The 19,064-nt window shown below is 40.8% G+C and overlaps 1 protein-coding gene across 3 annotated transcripts in view; it reads right to left on the bottom strand.

Moving 5' to 3' along the window:
- The window catches only part of HTR4 (5-hydroxytryptamine receptor 4), a 200,525-nt gene that overhangs the window by 19,923 nt on the left and 161,538 nt on the right, over positions 1-19,064 (bottom strand). Inside the window, exons 7-8 of one of the 3 annotated variants that reach the window (XM_063643229.1) lie at positions 13,363-13,482; positions 10,663-12,408 (exon numbers count right to left, since the gene is read on the bottom strand). The exons of 1 other annotated variant lie outside the window; for it this stretch is intronic. In XM_063643229.1, the coding sequence (XP_063499299.1) occupies positions 12,318-12,408; positions 13,363-13,482 (211 nt within the window). In that variant the 3' untranslated portion in view covers positions 10,663-12,317. Of the gene's footprint in view, positions 1-10,662; positions 12,409-13,362; positions 13,483-19,064 lie in introns of those variants that run through there. One more of the 3 variants, XM_063643230.1, reaches the window with a different exon arrangement.

Here is a 19,064-nt window from a genome sequence, read left to right as displayed (position 1 = left end):
GTGGGCCCAGCCTCTAAAAGTAATTTCTATTTTACAGATAAGAAAACTAAAGATCAAAAGCTTCAGGAATTTAACTAAGGCCATTCAATAAGTGCTGAAATCAGGATCTGAATCCAGTTTCATTTACTTTCAAAAATTGTGTCAACCCACACTATACTGTCTCCGTGTATGCCGTTAAAATGTAGGATATTATTACTGAGTTAGGGATACTGTACTTTCTCCAGTCAATTTTCAAATTGAAAATAGTTTCTCCTCTTGGAACAGACTTGGGGGCCAGATAGCAGGCTGAGAGCTAGCTGACCCCATGCCTAGTACAATGCCTGACACATAGCAGGCATATAATACATAACTCCCTGTTGAGTGAAATAATTCTGATTTCTGACTGAATTCAATCATTCCCCAATATCTCAGCCATTTTCCCAGACTCTTCTGTATTTTGCATTTGAATCATGTCTTCCTTGTAAAGGAAGGCAATAATATATTCCTTAATCCAGTTTCTAGGGAACCTGGAACAATTTATGAGATAATTTCCAGAGAACTATGTGGAGGAAAGAAAAATGTTATACGTAGAAATATTATTTTTACAATGAGTCATTGTGCTCACAAAAATGTCACTAGAAGACTGTACTTATGACTTCTAAATAAATACATCACTAACCACAGGAAGGAAAATAGGGAGAACCTAGTGACTTTATTATAAATCACTATTGTTGTATCCACCAATACAGTTTCACATTAAAGCAGGGATTTTAATTGTTATTTAACCTCGGATTTTTATTTCAGGGAATAAATGAACTTCTTAGAAATGTGGCAAAAATTGTGTGCATATGTCCAGATTTTTAGGGAAAAGATCATGGATTTCATCAGACTCTCAAAAGGATTTATTATGCCTTAAATGTTAGCTCTACAGCAGAATTGTTTCAGTGTAGTTTACCTTTGAGGAGAAAAAGGGAAACATGAAAAGTTGCTGGTGTGTGGTGATCAGTAGTAGGTTTTCCAGGTGTCCTTGTCCGTGTGATGCTTTCTTATACTCTCAGGATACTCACATAGGGTCCCACTCACCAGTTTCCCGCTGGCATAGGTGTCTGGGTCTGCAAACTGGTCTGGAAGATTAATCACAGTCCAAGCTGGCCACAGTGACCGGCATTCAGAGCACCCAACAGGGTATATGCAACCACAGAAGGTGGCAATACAGAGTCTCTTCCATTTTATCTTCAGCCCCAAGATCAGGCCCATAGAGACTGGCATAACAAGCCCTGAGTCTATTATTTTGCATTACTAGCACTTAGCACAATGCCTGGCACACAGTGGGTGTCTCCTTAAAGTTTGTTTAAATGAAAACAAGCAAAATGGTGAAACTGATAGCATTTTTTCCTTACATTCCTGAGATGGTTAATAAGGTTGTTTCATTTCTGTTATCTCCTGAGATTATCTATATGGACCCACGTGTCTTCGCCAATTAGAGAATGACTTTTACCTTGTCCTAGTTTTTGCTGGCAGTGCTGGTGATGTTGGTGTTGGTATTGTTGTTTAGTTTTATGTGGAGATAGCTAATTTGGATGCTTCTCTTTTGTATGTAGGCCTGAGAACAACCATGGAGATTATGGTTGTTGCCCCAGGGAACTATGTCCTGTGGAAAAATGTGTTAAACAGGTCACAGTAAGCTTCATTAGGTTTCATAGACAAGGTAGTCAATGAACTTGGCCTTGGTTTTAACTGGCAGGCGATGGAAGAAAAGCATGGTTAGCAGGGAGAAGTTGCACACAGCCTGAGAGCTGAAATAGGAAGTGGGGGTTGGCCCAGTTTTACTTATTGTACTCTGAATTGGGCACTGTGTTGTAGGAGTGGATGACATATTGATGAGAAACTGGGCACTACTACATAAAGTTTTTGAGTAGAGTTGCTGAATATAGAAAATTTTAGGAGGGCATAACTTTATTTTTTCTTTTTGTATTTATTGTTGTGTGTGTATGTGTGATTTTAAAAACATCAACCTGATGGTATGTCCAGATGTAGAGGGAAAAAAGGTAGAAGAGGCCAGACACGGTGGCTCGTGCCTGTTATCCCAGCACTTTGGAAGGCCGAGGCGGGTGGATCACAAGGCCAGGAGATCGAGACCATCCTGACTAACATGGTGAAACCCCGTCTCTACTAAAAATACAAAAAATTAGCTGGGTGTGGTGGTGGGCGCCTGTAGTCCCAGCTACTCAGGAGGCTGAGGCAGGAGAATGGCGTGAACCCGGGAGGCAGAGGTTGCAGTGAGCTGAGATGGCGCCACTTCATTCCAGCCTGGGCAACAGAGCAAGACTCCATCTCAGAAAAAAAAAGAAAAAGAGGTAGAGGATAGCCATAGTTGTCCTCATATGAAGTGGTGAGCAGTGAAAGACCAGATAAGTTGTGTCAAAGTAAGAGAATTTGAAGAATAAATGTAAGAGACTTGGAAGATACAAAAATAAAAAATGACTTCCTACCTGGAATATTAGACAATCAGTAATAATAATAGTAATATCTTGAATTTGTTGCCTAGTTCTACATATTTTAGAATATAGTATCTTAATGAACCTCACTGGTCTTACTACTTTTTGCCTGGCTTTCTGTTTTTTGTGACTAGATATTTCTCACCTATTAACATAATCACTATCGGTGTTTGTTCAGTGGCCATTGAACAAAATTGATTTATGTATCTCTCCTCTAACAACGCAAAAACACTTGTTAAGTGAATGAATAAACTTTGGTGAGGTAGTCTAGGGCATCTGTTTCATGAGAAAGCTGAGACCCAGAAGGTAAGTGGCTTGCCAGAATTTACCCAGCTAGTGAGCGGCAAAATGCAAGGTGGAATCACAATCCATGTCTTTTTTTTTTTCCCATTATTCAGGCTATCACAGTAAAATCATCAGCTGCAATAGGAAGGTCTGAATAGCAAAGAAATGCCAGGAAGTTAGAGAATAAATAGAGAATGCTCTCCACCGAGACGGCTGATATTAGATGAGACAGAATTCAAGAATGATTTTGGCCTTTTAGTCTTACAAGTTCAGTGTTTCCAGATAGCTCTGTGCTGAGGAGAGGAGATGCAATAATAAGAGTGACCCTGATAAGAGTACCCTTTCCTAGTTCCTTCCACTGACTCATATCCCTTGACCAACTGCCCACTCTCTAGCTGGCTGGGACAAGAGGTCCCACCAGAAATGGTGCCTCTGCTCAGCGAGCCAAGGCCTTTTCACTTGAAGTTACAGAACCCTGGCTTGGGTTCTCTTTCACAAAGCCTTAGTAGCTGATGACTCACGATCTTCCCAGCGGCAAGTTCCCGAGAATGATAAAAAGCGATCGCTATAAGTCTTTGGAGAAAGAATGTGGGGTGGTGTAGGGGGGTTGATCTTTATCCTGGCCAAGAATTTCATCATTAAGCAGTGGCATATGGGTCCCTATTTGTACCCTATTGACAGGAAGGCCATATACTGATGATTGCCATGCTAATTCAGGGGACCAAGGCCGGAATCAAATGACGTAACCCCCTAATGACATTCAATACGGAGAAAGACTAAATTGAAATTAAATTATCTGATCTCGACCAAGTTTTTAAAAGTACAGATAATGTCTGCCCTTTCATTCAGGACTCCAGACCAATTTAAATGACTATTCATCCAAGCTACTAGACTACCCTCACGTATTATAAAATATATATAAAAATTTCAGAGGGAGTGTCTCTTTAAAGTTTGGTGGCATTACGTCTGTCTCTCACCTTCTAGGCAGTCAGAAAATTAGAGCATGGATTCTCAACATAGACAGATCTAGGTTTGTAGCCTGGCTCTGCTCTTTATAACCTGCATGACCTTCGGTTAGAAACGTAATCTAGGTGGGTGGATTACCTAAGGTCAGGAGTTCAAGACCAGCCTGGGCAACACAGGGAAACCCCATCTCTATCAAAATACAAAAAATTAGCTGGGCATGGAGGTGTGTGTCTGTAATCTCAGCTACTCGGGAGGCTGAGGCTGGAGAATTGCTAGAACCCGGGAGGCGGAGGTTGCAGTGAACCGACATGGCACCACTGCACTCCAGCCTGGATGACAGAGTGAGACTCCTTCTCCAAAAAAAAAAAAAGTAGTCTCCTTAGGCCTCATTTTACTTACCCATAAAATGGGCATTATATACAATAATAATAAAAACAATAATAGAAACTACCAATTATCTCCTTGGCGGTGTGTTAATTGCTATCATAATTTCATTTAAATTATACAACCTCATGAGTTAGGTAGTGTTAATAGCTCTATTTTTACCAATACAAAAACTGAAGCTCAGAGAAATTATTTAAAGTGTCCAAAGAAGCAAATTTGCAAATTGGGAAGCAGGGATTCAATCCAGTCAAAACTTTTTATGAGAATTAAATGTTACCAAATATGTGAAGTGTTTAGGTAGTCCTGATTATCTTATATGCTCGATAAAGTTGCATCCTTTTACTGTCTTAGAAGGTGAAGTGAGACTCTTGCTTGGGAGACACATTAATTGGAGAGGATTAAGAGGCATATTAGGAGTGTCGTAACAAGACACTGAATGACAAGTAGATACCATTTTCCATGCATGCAGATTATGTTTCTTCTGTGACTCCACAGCCAAATCCTTTACCATCTCCATCTTCTCCTGAATAGTCCTCTTAGCCTTTCCCTTCTCAGATTAGACAACTGGCACAGAAACAATCACTGCCTGCCACTTCCGCCACTTCCACCACTTCCCCGCTCCTGGTTTCTCAACAACCCTTTCCATATGACTCCACATACTGCTTCTGAATTTCAAATGTCATGAAATTCAGAGTAATAATAGTAACAGCTACACTTCAGTGAGAGCTTACTGTATGCCAGAGACTGTGTGCCACTATTTATATGCTTTAACCCACTGACGCCTCATCACACTGGGTGGGGAATGTGCTATCATTATCCCCTTGCAAAGAAGAAACTGAAGCTCAAAGAGTTGAGGAACTTCCTTGTGTCACACATTCAGTAACTGGTAGACTCTAGATCTCAACTTATGTCCATCTAATGTCAAAGCCCACGCTCCTAACCAAAGACAGTTTCTCAATTTACAAATGGCAAAACTTTAGGCAGAAAGGTGCAGAGACATTCCCAGTCACACAGCAAATTAGAAAGGATGCTGCTGAAAAATCTGACATTTTATGACATCTTTCAAAGATGCTTTGTTACACCCTAGCCTGAATAACTCTCACTGGGTCCATTCTACATCTATGGCTCAGTTCACGCTTCATTTGCTCTATGTTGTCTCAATAAATGCCATTATTGGTGAAATGGAGGCCAACGTCCTCTAGGATTACACAATGTCAAGTAACTCACAAAACTTCAGTCTGCTTCATCACAGCATTCTATAAATACAAAACTTTAAGCTTAAGCCCTTTTTCAATAGACAGGACCAAAAGAGAAAATAAAGTTGCCGTAACTCAGGGATATAACGGTGTTTTAAAACTCTAATCTTTCTGCCACTTGAAAAAGGTGTGATAAACATCTTGATTTTATTCAAAACTGTCACAGAAAGAGTTTTCTCTTATCAGAAGGCTGCAGCTTTTGAAGTGGGTGGAGTACTAATGGCAGAGCAGCACTGAGATTTGGGACTGAAGGAGCAAAGTGGGCTGGTACAGTGGAGATGCCGTAACAATGGAAAGCTTCACATTCTTCCAAACAAATACATCCAATGAATTTATTTGATAATTTCAGCGCACAAAAACCTGTGTTGGGCACTAGGAAAAAAAAATGAGCAATAAGAATTGGCCACAGTCCTCAAGGAGCTCAAAATCTGGTAGGAGAGATCAAAAAGAACATAATTAATGAACCACACTGAAAAGCATATCAAAATGTCACAGGAGAAGAACAAATAAAGTGTTTGGGGATTGGAATAGGTCAAAAACCTCATGCAGTCCTGGAGGCTGGAAAAGACTTCAGGCAGGAGGTGGTATTTGAAATACACTATGTAAGAGGTGCCAGGGGAAGCATGCCCAGTGGAAAGAACAGCAGGAGTAGTAGCTGAATGTGCAAATCCAAAGAGTTGAGCATATTGTTTGCTTTGCGGGTATGAGGGGAATAACTGGAAGAAAAACTCTAACAGTGGACTTACAGAAAGTATTGGTAGGCTATGAGGAGTCCTTGAGGGATTTTGATTGGGGAAATGGCATGCTGAAACTTATGTTTTAGAGCCTAATTCCCCAATCCAGATGAAAGATAATGTCAGTTGTAGAAAGGATGATGTCAGTAAGGATAGAGATAAGGAAATGCATGAGAAAGTCTACTGATTACATAGCCAGATTGATTTCCACTCATTTCTGATAAAATAATTTTTATCAAGAATCACTTTCTGGCTGGCCAGTAATTGGCTTTTCCTTCCAATTAGATGCTATTTGGAACTAGCTAACTTGAAATCAGTGAAGACCTACTGTATAAATGCATCTTTGTTTGTAGACAGCCAAAACTCCACGGAGAATAAAAGGGGCAAAGGGGAAAAGTGCACAAGAAGAGAATCCATCCATTTCAAGGATTGTTCTTGCTGCTAACAAGAACAGGCCTCAGGTGGATCAAGTCCCCTTAGATTTGGTGGAACCTGGGCTCCATTTCCAGCTGCAGGTAATTTCTGCATCCTTGGAAAAATTCCAGATTAACTTCTCTGACGTACAGCCTGGTTTTCTGATCCCTATGATAGGAAAATGATACTTACCTTAACAGGGTTAAATGAGGTGTCTCATGTAAAATGCTTTCACCAAGGCTGACATGTAGTAATTGGTAAATGGCACCAGAGCTACCGAATTATGATCAGCCTTTACTTATTTCTCTGATCTCATCTCCTACCACTTTTTTTTTCACATTCATTAGGCTGTACTGGCTATGTCAAGCACATTTCTGCCCCAGTGCATTTGTATTTGCCTTTCCCTTTGCCTGACGTGATATTCCCTCAGATCAAATATATGCCTGACTCCTTAGAATGCCTGTCCCCTGTCACAGAGCACACCTCCTCCATCTAACCTTCCCTAACTACTTCATCTAAAACACCCCCTTGCCCATCTCTATTTTTTATTCTCTTTATAGCACATATCAGTATCTAAACTTGCCTTATTCATGTATATGTGTCTCCTTGTTTATTTTCTAGTTTCTGACGAGAGAGTAGAGACCTTGTCAGGTTTATTAGTAGACTTCTGGCAAGAGACCCTGCCTCATAGTCGGTGTTCAGAAAATCTCCTTTTCTCTGAATGCCATAGTGCTGTTGAGTGAATTAAACTATAGCAAATAGAAATCACCTAGTGCACAGTAAGCGCCAAATCAATACTAGTCTCTTCCCCTTAAATGAATCTAGAGATGCTCCAACATGAAAATAGACAATTTGTAAAAAAATCAAGAAAGAGGGCATTCTCCCAAGGGTAGGTTAGTTTGGAGGCGGATTCTGCAGGAGTTTCTGGGGTCTGGTAGCAGGTACTTCACAGCCAGTGAAGGCTCAGGTCTTCATTCTAGGAAGGAAGTTTCAGGAGACAGTATGCTTTCTGAATGGAGGAAGAGATTTTGTAATGGGGAGATGTGATTCTGAGGAAATGATTGTCACCTGGAAAAGATAGTTCGTGGCAGTATTATGAACACCGCCTCAGAAAAGCTAAGGACAGGAGGTAAACAAGCACCAGCACAGAGGATATTCCTTGGTCCAGCGATTGGGCTTTAGGCCCCCAAGATCATTCCTTCCAGGGCACAGATTATAATAACCAGAGATGGGGGATCCAGACCTACCTATTCCCCATCCTGCTTGAATCTTTTATGTGATGGAATTCCAGATAGATTTGTGTATGAAGAAAGGATTCTGATGTGAAAACCTAATTCTTGTCCACCCCTGGCATTTTATATGTGAGAAGATAGGTCCCAAGAGGTAAACAAAAGAGCTAAGTCTCTTTTACTCTGGACATTACTCTGTCTCCTGACTGCTGACAGGGTTCATTCCATTGTTCCACACCCAGAAGAGATGGCACCTAGATTTCATTGACACATAACCTGGGCCTAAGGGAGACAGACTCCAGGCTCTTGGATGGCTTGTGACACCCCCTTTCAGTTTTTTTTTTTTTTCTAAAGGCTTCAGCAGGGATGCACATACTTAACCTCAATCCAAGACCTCCAGATATACATTGTCACACTGCCTTAAATGGCTCCTCGTGGTTTGTGTTCTGAGAGTAGCTGGACAGGATCCCCATCCTCTGCTCATGAGGTGACCATGTCATAGAGGTCTGTCTTATTGCTGGAGGCCTTGATGAAGGTGACAGACAGGACAGGCAGACAGGTAGAATCTGGTAAAATCACATTATCTAGGGGCCCGAGGCTTCTAGCTTTCCTTTGAGGGGAACCTGGTACTGGAGTCAGAAAATTCTCTAGCTTCAAATGACATAGCTACTGGAGAATGCCCTGGGACCTTGGAGGTTACCGAGAAGCTCCACAAGACTGAGGCATGGGAGTTGACTTTGGCATTTTATTGCATATTCAAAATTCAGTTGTTAGTTTTCAGACTCATTTTTCCTTGAATATATAATTTATATAAACATGTACAGAATGCACTCATATAAACATACGTATAATTTATCAATAAATATAATTTATCAATTAAAAAATCTATGTAGGCTCCAATTTTTTCCATAACACATTTCTGGGAACTGCATCAAAAAGTAGATGACCATAAAGCCAAAGATGCTTTCCATGTAAACAAAGTTAGATCAAGGATTCTAGGACCTTCAAAGCCTTAGCTTCAAATAAATCATAGCTATAACTAACAATCTCATAAACCAAAAACACAACCATCATTACAATTTATAATCCTTTGAAATTATAGAATTAAGTGTCATGTTCTATGTGGTGGGCACACATGTACTTTATATGTTGATCACACAAGGGATCTCAGTGCATTATAAACTGTATAAGTGGCCCCTTTGTAATTCTACTTTATTAAAAATGTAAATAAAATTAAGTTGTTAGCTAAAATAGCATTAAACCACAATTAACAATCATATACATAGACTATCAGATCAGGAAAATTTTTAAAAGTTATCAGGTTCAATATCTTAGTTGACTCTTTATGTAGTATTCATGCTAGCTGGTCATAGTCTGGTCCATGTTTGATTTTTTTCATAGGATTTGTACATATATAATTTATAGTGTGGGGACGATTTTGATGGTCCAAGTATTTTCTTCTTCAAATACATTTTTTCATAGTGAATAGACATTTGAATCTTATTCCATGTGACTTTGAAGTTATATGAGAAGTTACACTCCTTATTATCAAAATTAGCCCGTAGTGCCCTACTTTGTGAATAACCAAATCCCTTTAAATGAGTTTTTGTGATTCATAAATTCATGTGTTGGGTAACCTGAAATGACCAAATTAGGATGGGTGGATTTGGAAGAATTAATATCCAAAGGGTGCTTCTACAATTCCTAGAATTTTATTTATTTATTTATTTATTTATTTATTTATTTATTTATTTATTTAGTGAGATGGAGTCTCCCTCTATTGCCCAGGCTGAAGTGCAGTGGTGCAATCTCAGCTCAATGCAGCCTCTGCCTCACGGATTTAAGCAATTCTCCTGCCTCAGTCTCCCAAGTAGTTGGGACTACAGGCAGATGCCGCCATACTCGGCTAATTTTTGTAGCTTTAGTAGAGATCAAATTTCACCATGTTGGTCAGGCTCGAACTCCTGACCTCAAGTGATTCTCCCAGCTGGGCCTCCCAAAGTGCTGGGAATACAGGAAGAATTAATACCCAAGGGGTGCTCCTAGAATATTTTTTTTTTAACAAGGCTCTGGGTTTGGCATTTACCTTCCTGCGACCTTTGCCCTGGGGCATTTCTTTCTCTGTTTCTTTATCAACATAGAAACTTACTCTCTTAAGTTGGTTTACCTCCCAGTAAATAAATTCGTAGTCCTTGAGTGCTCAGGCACATCCACAGTAATCCAAAACGCCCAAAGTAATGATAAATATGTGGAATGGCATTTTATGATTTACAGAATGTTTTCACAAAAAAAATTATCTTATTTATCTCCACAACAACTTTGTGAAGTAGGCAAGAGAGATTCTCTCTGAGGTCTGAGACATTCAAGAATTAGTTCAATTTGCTTAATGTCAGCAATGGACCCAGTGCACGCGCTGCCTCTGTGCTGTACTCCTCCCACCAATGTGCTCGTGCAGGCAGTGGGTGGGTGTGTGGGCAGCCACAGCAGATTGGTTGGGTCTCATCATCAGGTCCAGAGCCGTGGGGCCCAGAAGCTGGCTGCTCCCTTCTTCATATTAGAAAAGCACCTCAAAATGGTGCTTGCCTCCTAATGGTGGTTGCTGAGCCTAGTGATGGCAGGGGAACAATGACTTGAAAAACCAAAGGGGGTTGGTCCAGCCACAGAGTCAGGGTGCAAGTTAGAACTTAAATAAACTTTCTTCATATGTGACAAGAATGGTTCCCTGGTTCAATCTGCTTCATTGAGCAGGGAGAATCCCAGTCTACACAAAGAGCATTTCAGCATGGAGAGATATTTCTCGAGAATTCTGAAGAGCATTTCTCTTTCAGAGGCTATTTCCTTTCCCTAAAACATGACTTTCTCCCCAACAGAATTAAGTCTTCATAGGACAGAGAGGCTTTTTTTTTTTTTTCTTTTTCTTTTTGGCATTTGGATGGTTTGGTCAATCTTCTCTTCCTTATTCCAAAGTTTCTTCCTGTCGGTTTCAGTTCCAGAAGTAAAGTAAACAACAATGGAAACGATAACTGACACTTCATAAGCAATAAGAAAAAAAGAGAATATGATAAATAATCCTGAGATGCTATTAAACCACAGCCAAGATCAAAGTCAGAATCTCACATGGCTCTGGGTTTGGCATTTACCTTCCTGGGACTTCTGCTATGGGGCATTCGCAAGAGCCACTGACTCAGCTTTGAATAAAAGACATCCAGATTAATCTGAAGGACAAAGCTGGAAAGGTCAGGGGTCTAAAAGTCCCAAATGAGGAGGGTCGTTCCTTTGAAACAAAGCCAAAAGGCAGGCAGGCCACGGCTTCTCGAGGTAGCAGACGGCGATAGCAGCATCCTGTTGTCTTAGAAACAGAAAGAAAACTTAAAGATCCTCTAGTCCAAGCTTGAGTGCACAGATGTGGTAAGTGGGGTCCAGAGATGAAAGAACACTATTCAAGATCTCACAGCTTGTTAGCAGCACAGCCAGGACGGCAACTTGGGTCCTCTGGCTTCAAGTACAGCATTGCCTCCGCATCCCCAGTACTGCTGGATCCTGCCCTCCTGCACCTTGGGGGAGCTGCAGGGGAAAATGAGTCTACCCAGTGTGAACTTCCAACAGTTCTCTCCTTTCGGAGCAACAAAGCCAGATTGAAGGGTTTCAGAATGATATCACAAGTTCATGGGAAAGATCCTGAAGCCTAATAAACACCTATGACGTTGCTAGCCCTGCCCAAGGCTCTTTAGAAGACGTCCCGTTCTAGCCCAGCAAGGAGAGCGAGCATCTCAGGGCAGACACGCCAGCGGCCAGGACACCAGGAGGAAGCTATCTGTCTTCAGCTTCCCTCCAGAGTTGCTGTGGAGACCATTTTCCTCTGACAGATCTCTGACCCTGTGTCTTCCATGGAAAATAAATGGAGCATGTCTTGAAGAGGAGGACAGACATTGGACATAAGGAAGAGCAAGTGGACGTCTGGGACTGACAAGGGGGCCGGCCAAGAGGATGCACGTTTGGACCCAGACACAGGGAGAAAAGTGTGTTAGCGTCCGGCACAGAACAGGGTGAAGAAGAGGCAGGGGATAGCTTGAACATGGCTGTGACAGACGTGACCAAGCAAGTAAGCAAGACAGGAGCGACACCTCTGGCTAAGACAGGAACAGAGAGGGAGTATTTTGTTGTTATCTGTGAGCCCACACAGCAAAGAAGGCGTATTTGGAGACATCAGTGACCGAGATAGGACGCAGCAAGCTGTCTTGCTTAGAACGTGAGTGAGACAGATCAGACATAGTGAGTGGCGGGAACATGTCACAGACACCAGAGACCACGCAGCAAGAGCAGAGAATCTGGGAAGAGGGAGGAGGGTTGGGAAATAAAAAGTGAACATGGAGGCCATTATGTCCCCTGAGTCCCTCCAGCGCCACCTGCTGGAATCTCAGAGGAAAAGCCCAGCGAGCACTGGGTTCCTGCACCGGCGGACTGAAGGCCTCAGGTGAAGAGAATACCGCGTGCAGTCGCGCACAAGCAGCAGCTTAGGACCTGGCCCTCTTTCGGAGGCATGGCTGTCTTCTGGGTCATTGTCCCAGGGGCCTAAGTGTCACTGGGCTGAGCAGCCACCAAAGGAGAAGTTGCTGGCGGGTGACACTGACTCTCCCACTGGCCACCACACTCCACTGCATCCCTAGAGAGAGGAGAAGATTACAGAACCTCAGAATTGGAATGGATGTTGCAGATCATCTCCTGAAAGAGCCCACCTGCATGGCAGGAACACTCTGTGCCATGCAGATGAGTAGCTATTTGGCTTCTACTTAGGAATTTCCATTGACAGGCCAGTCTATATTAATTTTGGGCAACAATAGCTATTAGAAATAGCCCATTAATGTTCAGCCAAAATCGGTTCCATATGGCTTCTACCTGATGAACCTATTACGCCTATCAGGCCCCCTCAACATTGTGCCCTCTACCGATTATATCCTCCAAGTTTTCTCTACTCCAGGCTACACATTCCAATTTTCTTTAATAGTTCATTATATGTTATGGTTTCCAGATTATTCCCCATAATGGGCACCTCTCTTGAATTATGGTACTAGGAAAGTGAACACCTCTCTTGAATTATGGTGCTAGGAAAGTGCACAAATTTTCGCAGTGAGCCTGACTTACATCATGTGCTTTTCATCATCAACTGGGTTTACTTCTATGAATGTAGTCAAATTCAGTTCATTTCTAACAATAGTAATAAGTTATTGGTGTATATTCAGCTTGCTGCCAACTTTGATTGTTTTTGATACAACAACTGTCAATTCCTGAGGTTATTACATTTCTGCATAGTTGATTTTATTTATTTATTTATTTACTTGAGCCAAAATATAAACCATCACACTTTACTCAGTTAAACTTTGTTATATCGGTTTGGTATCACCTTAGTCAGCTGAGATCATTCTAAATCATAGTAATTTTAACATTCAAGATATAATTATTTAGCACTCACGCAAACTAGACATTAAATTTTTTGCAAGCACATAGTAAGATCAAATAATCTACAATGGTAGATATTTCAGTTTAGTGTCATCTGCCTTTTAGTTTTTCAGGCAAGGTAAAAAATGTTGAGCAAGACAAAATAGAGAATCATAGTTACCCCAAGACGGGCTTCCTTGCAGTCAAACATCTAATGCTCAATGTGCCTGAGAATGGACCCACTCTGGCAGGCTTTGTCCAGTGCCTTGCTAAAATGTCTCTGCCAAACAGAAAATCTGTCCTAGCAGATAAAGAAATTATTTGGCATGAATTATTATACAACAGTGAATCTTACTTACACAAGCTATGAGTCTATGGTTTCTGGAGTTTAGCTTTAGTGTTTCTTGAAAAATTGGGGCAATATTTACTATCTCCAGGCTTCCACCTATTCCCCAGTCTTAGACGAAGATCATTCAGACTTGTTAGCAACAAGTTTTTTTAAGCCCCTGAGATATGACACATCTTGGCTCAGAGAGAGTTAAATGCTTTCCATCAATCCTGGACAGCAACTTTCTCCCTAAAATGTTCTCTTCTTTCCAGTTGGAAGTCTATTCTTATTACAGCAGAATATGCAAGATTTCTTCCCTAAATAATGAAATCTAACTATTTCTGGGTTAGATCTGAACATAGCTCTGAACATAGCTTTTGTTCATCCTTGATTCATCCTTGGTTATATGTTCCTTCCTCCAGATTTTCCACATGCCATTTTAAAGTGTAAACTCTCTAGTTAACTCAAGATGTGCCCTCAGGCCTTTACATGCTCCCTTACATTTTTATCTGTCTTATTCATTGAATATATCTATTGAGAGAAAAACGAATGAATGAAAAACAAGGAATGAAGGTTAAAAAGGAAGGAAGGAGAGAAGGAAGAAAGGGAAGGAGGAAGGAAGGAAGAATGAAAGGAAGGAAAGAGGGAAGGGAAGGAGGGAGAGAGGGAAGAAAGAAAATAAGAATTTCTCATCTCTTATTGGCCAAATCCCCTTTGTATCATATTTGTTATTGTTGTCATTATTAGCAACAATAAAAACAACCACCCATTAGTGCAGCACTGGTGCACCAGGCATTGGGCTGAACGCAGTATGTACCTTAATTCATGTATTATACCCATTTAACAAGCAAGGAAACTGAGCTTCAGGGAGTATAAGTAATTTGCCCAAGTATACACAGTTAATAAATGACAGGGTCAGACCTTACATTTAAGTCATTTTTGACACCATCATCTGTGCTAGTAATTGTTCTACTGTATTGTCATTCATCATTTTGACAACTACCACTATGGATACAGTATTAGGTGTTGCTGTCTCTAGCATTTCTTTGTCCCACTATAGCAGACTCCCGGGTGAAATGAATATGTACAGGGGTGCATGTTATAAATGTTCCACCTGTGAGAAACCTGCAGTGTGATGTGGCCTCTCCATTTATTGCAACACAATATGACTGCGACACTAACATGGGACTCTTTCCTGCTAACTCCATCTGACCATTAAAGAAGAGTCATTGCTAAGTGGAACCCAATGTTTTCTGTGATGTAGAAATAGGGAGAGTAGGTGTAAAGGGGGGAAAAAAACCCTGCAAAGATAGGAGGAAAGTACGGAAGACAAAGAGAGGGGCTACATGAATAAACATAATAAAGAATGAGGGGTGAGGATAAAAGACAAGGTGAAAAGATCAGAGCTAAAGAAAGCCATGTGGTTGGGCACGTGGAAGGCTCCAGAGCAATTGGAAAGAGGAAGAGGTTCTTTGAGAAATGGTTCCGAAGGGCTACATCAGCTCTCTCTTTCTTTCCCTCTCTATCTATCTTTGACATTGGCAAACTCAGTTTCAATATATTGGCTCTCTTGTACAATTCTTTCAGAGATTTAAATAAAGATTGAAAATACTCCAGTATTGCTATTTGATGCCTAATGCCAGGTTACATCAATATAGCTTTGGCCATGGAGAAAGGACAATGGCCCAGCATCTAACTCCATGAAGGACTCACAACCATCTCTCTCTCAGCAGGACGAATGGGAACTTGAGAATAATGACAGAGTGATCTTATGGACAGTTGGCTCATAGCCGCAGTTCTCATTGTTATACTTACATAACTCTTCACAGTTAACAGTTTAGTGCCATCTGCCTTTTAGGCCTTCATGCATGACAAAAAAAAAATATGGTACATTATGCTGCACCATAAGAGACCTCCTTCCTGTGCAATAAGATCATCCTCAGTGCACATGGCTTTAACACTCAGGGAGCCCCTTTCACTCCCAGCTACAAGGTCACCCTACTAATTCAGAGAAGAAAGCAGCAGAGTGTAGCAACCAGAAGACAGGGACCTGGGTTCTAATGCCTTTGGAGCCTCCAGTTGAGTGACTCTGGATGACTTCATCCCTTTCCTGTGCCTCACTTTTCCCATTTGTTAAATGAAGGGGAGGATAATCTGTCAGATCCTTTGCAACTCTGACATTCTGATTTTATGAGTAGCAGGGATGGTGGGTGACAGAGACAGGCCTTCTGATTGGGCACCAGCTGTGTGTGGGACTGTTCTCCAAAGCTGTGGGTAATTGCTTCAAATTTGGCTTTTAATATTCTATTGTTAGTATCTGATACTTTATATTCCATGTGGAGGGAAGAGGTTTCACTGGAAACACAGGGAGGGTAATTTTGGATTTGTATTAAAGAATCTGAAAGACCTCAATTTCGGAATCTGTGAAATTACATTGCAAAGCTGTTAAACGTATTTGGGTAGGATAGGATAGGGTGGGGCTGAGATGCCACAACTTAAAATGCAGCGAGATCACAACTGTCTCTCCTCAAACATATGTTTGATCAAAAACATTGGCAGAGCCACTCAAAATCCCTGATGCAAAACATCATTTAAAAAGATCTTTCTCCAATATCTTAACGGATGAGTTTTTTAAATGCAGTTTCTTGTTGTAATCGTTTTGGTAAAATCCCTGACAATTTACAAAGCATTGTCATATCTTTTTTCACATTTAATCTTCAATGCAAATCTGTAAGGCAAGAAGGTACAGAGTCTTGTTTCCATGTTAGAGGAAGAGGAAAGTGTAATATAGGGGCATGGATTGATCAATGGGTAATGGTGGATCTAGTGTTATAACTCAGGTATTCTGCCCTACAAATCAAGAATTCTGCCCATTTGGAAACATGGAAATCATTTATCTGGTGGGAAGTTTTATAACGAAGTTTAATATTAGCAGTTAATGAAACAGACTTACAATTACTTGTTCTCTGGAAGAAAGAATAGGAGGAAGAAGAAGGAGAAGAGGAGGAAGAAGAAGAGGAGGAGGAGGAGGAGGAGGAGAATCACTTGCTAAGTCATCTTTCTCAAAGGTCCAGAGGCTATGTGCATGAGAACTATATTGGGTACTTGTATAAAATACAGATTCCCAGGATCCATACCAGACCTTTGACAGTGAGGGTAGGAGGGCAGGAGTGAAGTGGAGAGAGCGGCAATCTGCATTTTAAGAAGCTGCTTTCAGCTGATTCTTAGGCACCCAGGTGTATGAGATTTCCCTCCAGCCGTTCTACTCATACCAGAGAGCGAGCTTAGAGATAGGGACTTAGGGGGCAGTAGAGAGAAAGCACAGGCAGGTCAGAGGAGCCAGAGCTAGAAGTCCCTGCTCCCAAAGGGAAAGGAATGGAAACAATAAAATAAAACATATATTTCAGCAAAGTGGACAAGGAAGTATTTATTGGTTTTCATCACATTGAAGATAAACAGATGAGAAAAGACTTGGTGATTATGAAAATGAGAAAGCAAAAAATGTAAAGAGATGCCCAGAGCAATGTTTTTTTAGGTGCTTTTCATGTGATGAGAAATAGAATTCTTGGGTATTGTTAGCTGATAAAAACTGAGTTGTCTATAAACCGTGAGGCACATAGATTTGTAATAAGTTATCAGCAAGTTTGCTTATTAAAAGTCCATTTCTTAAATTGTCTTTAGATTCGCTATCAACCAGAATTCTACTAAGGCTAGAAGATCAAGTGTTTCCCAAACATAGGATGTGTTCTGTGAGTGATATCTCAGACAATAGACACCGCATTAAATAATCTGAATGACAGCAAGGGGATTCAAATTATTCGTTCAGTCATTCTGACTCAGTGTTGTCCTGCTCTGGTTTAACAAGTCTCTAATATCTAACAAACGCAGTGCAGGTGTCAAGCTCAAAGCCTTTGGCAAAAAAACAGGATAAAGTTAAATTTTAATAACTTTGTTTTACTTTCATTGCATTTATATTAAAAATCATCTTCTCTATATAGTTTTTCATTTAAGGTCACGATACAGAGTTTCCTTTACAAATATATTTATTTAGATTTAAAACGTATTTAAAGAAAAATAGTAAATAAATAATAGCATGGCATGGGTAGAGTGGTGATATGATAAAAAATCATGAAAGTAGCATGCAAGAAACAAAAGCCCCTATCAGACAGATGAGAAAACTAAATTGCAGAAAGCATAGTGTCTTGGCAAGGACATAAAGCAATGCATCTGCAGGGCATGAGCTCTACGATCTTTCTTTCTACTGTGTTTTGAAGCTTGCAGAAAGCTGAGCTTTCATAGTTTGGGATGTTAACATTGTGGCCTCTGGACAAAATGTATTCCCAAGGGCCCTTTAATCCCATCACCAGCCTCAGATATGTCTGTGTTTCAATACACCAAAGTGTAAGATCAAATCAGGTGTGGCTTATTCTAATCCCAATGTACTTCTTTCCCTATTTCTCAATATGTGTATGGAACTAAGAGGTCAAATCAATATCCTTTCATGACTTTTTTCCATTGTTAACCACAGTTCCTAAAAGGCAAATAAAAGGATTGAAACTCTGAATCTTTGGGAGTCAGACTATCTACCTGCTTTTTCTATAGAATTCCAATATAAAAGAACCTAAAATATCTAGGAGAAAATACCTTAAAAGTACGTTTTAAACACAGCGAATATTTACTGAATGTTTATTATGTGTCAGCTACTGTGCTAAGAAATTCATGGATTATTTCATATAAACTTCACAATAATCCTATCACATGGGTTTTATTATTTGCAGGCTCTGGCTGAGTGGAACGAATCCTAGTAACTTTCCCCAGGTAGAATATCTAGAGAGTGGTGGGGTCAGGATCTGAACTCAGAGCCTGATTGAAACAACATCACTAAATTTGCACCTTCATGGAACAGGCATTCTTAACCCCTAAACAGTGCTCTTGAGAAGCTGCCCATATGAGTGACAGTGAGTCAGGTACATGAACAATGAGAACACATGGACACAGGAAGGGGAACATCACACTCCGGGGACTGTTGTGGGGTGGGGGGAGGGGGGAGGGATAGCATTAGGAGATATACCTAATGCTAAATGACGAGTTAATAGGTGCAGCAAACCAACATGGCACATGTATACATACGTAACAAACCTGCACATTGTGCACATGTACCCTAAAACTTAAAGTATAATAAAAAAGAAAAGAATACTTAAGATACTGAGGGATAAGCTGAGCTCCCAAGAGAAGGGCAAGCAGGTGGTAAGAGAGCCCAGAGACTGAGGGAAAAGTGGGGCAGGAAAGTTTGGAGAAGTCCTATTGGAACCGTGCCTAGAAGAATGAGTAGTCTTGTGCCAGGCTGGAAAGTGAGACAGCGTTCAAGGCAGCAGAGATGATCCAGAGACAAGATAATTCACTATTTGTTTGGGAAAAGCTGACCAATCTTGTATGTTTATTGCACAAAGAGTTAGGTCAGGGGAGCTGGGCTGCAGTGGGGAGAGTTGAGGGAAATAAGCTGGAAAACCAGATTGGATCAGGCCAAGAAGGGCCTCATATGCCCTTCCCTCTCT

The sequence above is a fragment of the Symphalangus syndactylus genome, chromosome 7 (genome assembly GCF_028878055.3).
Source record: "Symphalangus syndactylus isolate Jambi chromosome 7, NHGRI_mSymSyn1-v2.1_pri, whole genome shotgun sequence".
Taxonomy (NCBI): Eukaryota; Metazoa; Chordata; class Mammalia; order Primates; family Hylobatidae; genus Symphalangus; species Symphalangus syndactylus.
The sequence above is the reverse complement of the archived record's forward strand: the minus strand, read 5'-3'. Positions and strand labels throughout refer to the sequence as shown.